Below are 4,085 nucleotides of genomic sequence, written 5' to 3'. Positions count from 1 at the left end.
GCTAAGCCTGAGCACGTTTAAGAGAATGAATGCAGGCTCTTTCCTCCTTTATCCCCACTTCTACCTCCCACCCCATATAAATTGTCAGCTCCTCAGAGCAGGGACATCTGTTCTTGCGCCATATTAACAGCATAGCACCCTGACCGGGGTGGAGGTGGGGGTGGGGGGAGGACATCAACAGCAACCATAGAGGCATTGAAGGGAGTCCATTGTTCAAAAGTGGAGTACTGAGAAGTGTTCCAATGTGCCAGAGGAAGCCCTTCTGTGATGTGGGGGTCATGTACAAAATTTTCTTTTGCATTGTTTTTGGAGTGGGAAAAAAAGTCAAAATTAAAAAGACAGTAGACTACAACACCACTGTTTATTGTAGAAATACTTGTTCTCAGGAAATCGTGTGATTCACCGGAAATGGCTCCATTCCTGCTCCGCTCAGCTCCAATCTACTGACATGGTGTTGGACCCACTGGTCTGTGGGGTTGGCACAGATGTGTTTGCCTCTCCTGGTAATAAACCTCAAAAAAAAATCCAAGAAAAGGCAGTATTATTTCCTTTGTTGCTTTCACCACCAGTTGCGCTTCGGGGAATTTCTAGCACCCTCCCCTTCCTCTGAGATCTCAATTTCCCTGCTTTCCCCTCCTCTTGTATTACTCCCCACAGCTGTGGTAAGCATGAAAGAAATGTGCAATGCTGAGCACAGAATAATGACATCCCACCCACCGATCTGCTGGAAAACTTAGTCTTCTCTTCGAACCACTGCAAATCATAGGTCCCAAATCCTGGCATCAGTAGCATATCGTCACAAAACCCAGCTAAGAACAGGACGGGACGCTCTTCAAAACGATGGAATACTGAAGTATGTTATCCAGTTACTTTCTGAAATAATGTGATGCCTGCAGCTGTCTCCATCACACACCCCAGCAGGGAAAGCTTTGGGCTTTGCCCTTGTGAGTTGAACCAGGGTTGCCAGGAAACAGCCAGAGCAATTATCTGATTTTGGGACTACTCCTTTATACCCTGGTGTCCAAGCCTCTCTTTCTTCCAAACACAGAAATAGCCTCCTTTATACTTAATTTCAAAAAATTGACAGTTTCATACTAACTCCCCCCCTTCCCCAGATAACTGGACATTTAACTAATAATTTCCTTATCATAGCTGCTTTTAGGCAAGCAAGCTGTGTGGGAAGAAGAAGAGTTGGTTTTTATATACCGACTTTCTCTGCCACTTAAGGGAGAATCAAACCGGCTTACAATCACCTTCCCTTCCCCTCCCCACTCCTCCACAAGAGCGGCGGAAGCTAATCTGGTGAACTGGATTTGTTTCCGCACTCCTACACACGAAGCCAGCTGGGTGACCTTGGACTAGTCACACTCTCTCAGCCTCACCTACCTCATAGGGTGTCTGTTGTGAGGAAGGGAAGGTGATTGTAAGCCAGTTTGAGTCTCCCTTAAGTCGTAGAGAAAGTCAGCATATAAAAACCATCTCTTCTTCTTCTTCTACCCTGGACCATCCAGCTCATGGCCCAAAAAGGGTGTGTGTGTAGGTATTTTAGCTAAACCAGAGGGGGCACCCTCAGCATATATGTCTCCCCCCTTCTGCTTTACTAAAAATAGTATGATGGTTTTACTCACACAATGGCTGGCAGAGAACACCTACTGCTGGTTTTATAGTAGTCTGCCAGAACCCAGAGTGGGATTCGCTTTGACACAAATCTGAAACAGCACTCATTTTGGGCAGAAACTGGCCCTGGAATAGAGGAAATAAAATGAGTGGCAGCAAAGAAATGCCTGCAGAGCTAGTCCTGGGTTCAGACTGGACTGTTCATGTGCATTCTCAGTGGTGGTTCCTACCATGTGGAATTGCCTACTCAAAGAAGTCAGGAAAGCCCCCACACCTCTACCATCCTGCAGAATGCGCCTAACGGTAATGTTCAAATCAAGAGGGCTTTAAAAATAAAGAGATTAGAACTGTAGTAGAATGAAACAGTCCAGGAGGGCACCATTATAATGGAAGAGACCTTTGGGATACTGCAATGACGTTATCACCTGCTTTTTGTAGGTATTACCTGCTTGTCTTTACCTTGTAAAACACTTTGTATTGTTTATTGTATACTTTGCCTTAAAAAGTTTTTTTGGTTGCTTTTGTCTCTGATTCTGTAATCCCTAGTAGGGTTGTGCACCTTTTTTGGGGAGTGGTGGTGTATTTTTCAGGTTTGGGTTTAATAAACTCGGAATTTTTTTTTTAAATCCAAAAAGTCGAATATAATGGATTTGGACTTTTGAAAAATTCAAAAATTTTCAGTTTATTAAACCCGAACCCAAAAAATATGCGTTCAGATCCCTGTTGATATTAAGACATGTAAGCACCGGCAGTCACATCTAAAAAGGTGTGTAGAGGGCGGAGTTTGCAAGCAGCGTGCATCTGAACGCCGGGGTATCACGGTGCTGTCATGGTGGCATCGCTATCTGCGACAGACGACTAATTCCCTCTGTCCTCTTGATGCCTCTGGGCAAAAAAGATTTTGCAGGTTTTAAAAGCACTACAAAACCCCATGAAAAGATACTCAGGGAATGAATATGTGCTCATTACAGGGCAAGGTTTCCTCTCCTATGACATCTTCTGTATCTGAGGGTGGGGGAGGCTGAGTCTTTCTCTAGCTTGCAAGTTATTCTCTTAAACGAGGAGATCCCACAATCTCTCTAGATGAATTTAACTGGAAGAGATAATCACATGGAATTTTTTTTTTTGAAATGCTTATATTTCATGCAATATCAGTATATTTTGGTAGTGGGAGCATTTTTTTCTGGCAGTTATCCGTTCTGGAAACAATGAAACATGAGACCTGAATGAAAAGGTCAGTGATCAGTATGCCACTGGCTTTAAATGTCAGATAATAGATATCTCAGTTTTTTCAAGTACACCAGCCAACGCTCATCATATTCTCTGTGCCAATTTGATTATTTTGTTTGTTGTAAAAATCTGATCTAGCCCATTCGCCATAAGATCTCCATGTGTTACTGTATTGTATTTCCTAAACTTTATTGTTGCTACTTTTAGTGTTGTATTATCTGTTTGTATTATTTTAGATAATAATAATAAAAAGGATACATGAGCCAGTGTGGTATAGTGGTTAAGAGCGGTGGTTTGGAGCAGTGGAGTCTGATCTGGAGAACCGGGTTTGATTCCCCACTCCTCCACATGAGCGGCAGAGGCTAATCTGGTGAACTGGATTTGTTTCCCCACTCCTACACACAAAGTCAGCTGGGTGACCTTGGGCTAGTCACAGCTCTGTTAGAGCTCCCTCAGCCCCACCTACCTCACAGGGTGTCTGTTGTGGGGAGGGGAAGGGAAGGAGATTGTAAGCCAGTTTCAGTCTCCCTTAAGTGGTAGAGAAAGTCGGCATATAAAAACCAACTCTTCTTCACACACCCCCACACACACACCTTCACAACTCTCACTCTTGAGGGTTTTGTTTGTGTTTGAGCTTGTTCCTGGTCAAAGAGATCTGGTCAAAGAGTTTAAAAAATATATAAAAGGCTCCATCTCACTTTCATCCACTCCAATTGTGATGGAGCGCAACTGATCTTGAGTAGAGGAGTTCCGGGAGCACACAGCAAGTAGAAACAGGAGCGCCAAGGTGCAGAGACTTGCGTAGGCTTTCATGTTCCTCGTGGGTGGAGCGGAGTGACAGAAGCTGGACCGGATCAGGCTGTCTTGGAAACCGCTCTGCTGTCTGCCACAAGCTCTAGGCCCCCTCCTCTCCTTTACAGAGAGGCAGGGCTAGAAGAAAGCTGATAGGAAGAAAGTAGATCCCTTTGAAATGTGGTGTTGGAGGAGGGTGTTACGGATACAGTGGACTGCCAGAAAACAACAACAAATCAGTGGGTTATAAATCAAATCAAGCGTGAACTGATCCTAGAAGCTAAAATGACTAAACTGAGGGTGTTGTACTTTGTCCACATTATGAGAAGACCAGAGTCACTGGAAAAGACAGTCATGCTAGGAAAAGTGGAGGGCAGCAGGAAAAGAGGAAGACCCAACAAGAGATGGATTGACACAATAAAGGACTCAGCCCTCAGTTTGCAAGA

General features: G+C 44.2%; 1 protein-coding gene across 1 annotated transcript; it reads right to left on the bottom strand.

Moving 5' to 3' along the window:
* Positions 1-382: 382 nt before the first annotated feature.
* On the bottom strand, positions 383-3,660 carry LOC130491779 (C-C motif chemokine 3-like). Its single transcript, XM_056865570.1, has 3 exons — positions 3,546-3,660; positions 1,629-1,743; positions 383-512 (listed from the first exon to the last, which is right to left on the bottom strand). Exons 1-3 carry the CDS (start codon positions 3,658-3,660, stop codon positions 383-385), a joined length of 360 nt encoding a protein of 119 aa, XP_056721548.1.
* Between the last annotated feature and the right edge of the window lie 425 nt (positions 3,661-4,085).

Source organism: Euleptes europaea, chromosome 19 (assembly GCF_029931775.1).
Source record: "Euleptes europaea isolate rEulEur1 chromosome 19, rEulEur1.hap1, whole genome shotgun sequence".
Lineage (NCBI taxonomy): Eukaryota > Metazoa > Chordata > Lepidosauria > Squamata > Sphaerodactylidae > Euleptes > Euleptes europaea.
Note: the sequence above shows the minus strand (reverse complement) of the source record. Positions and strands in the feature narration are given on the sequence as shown.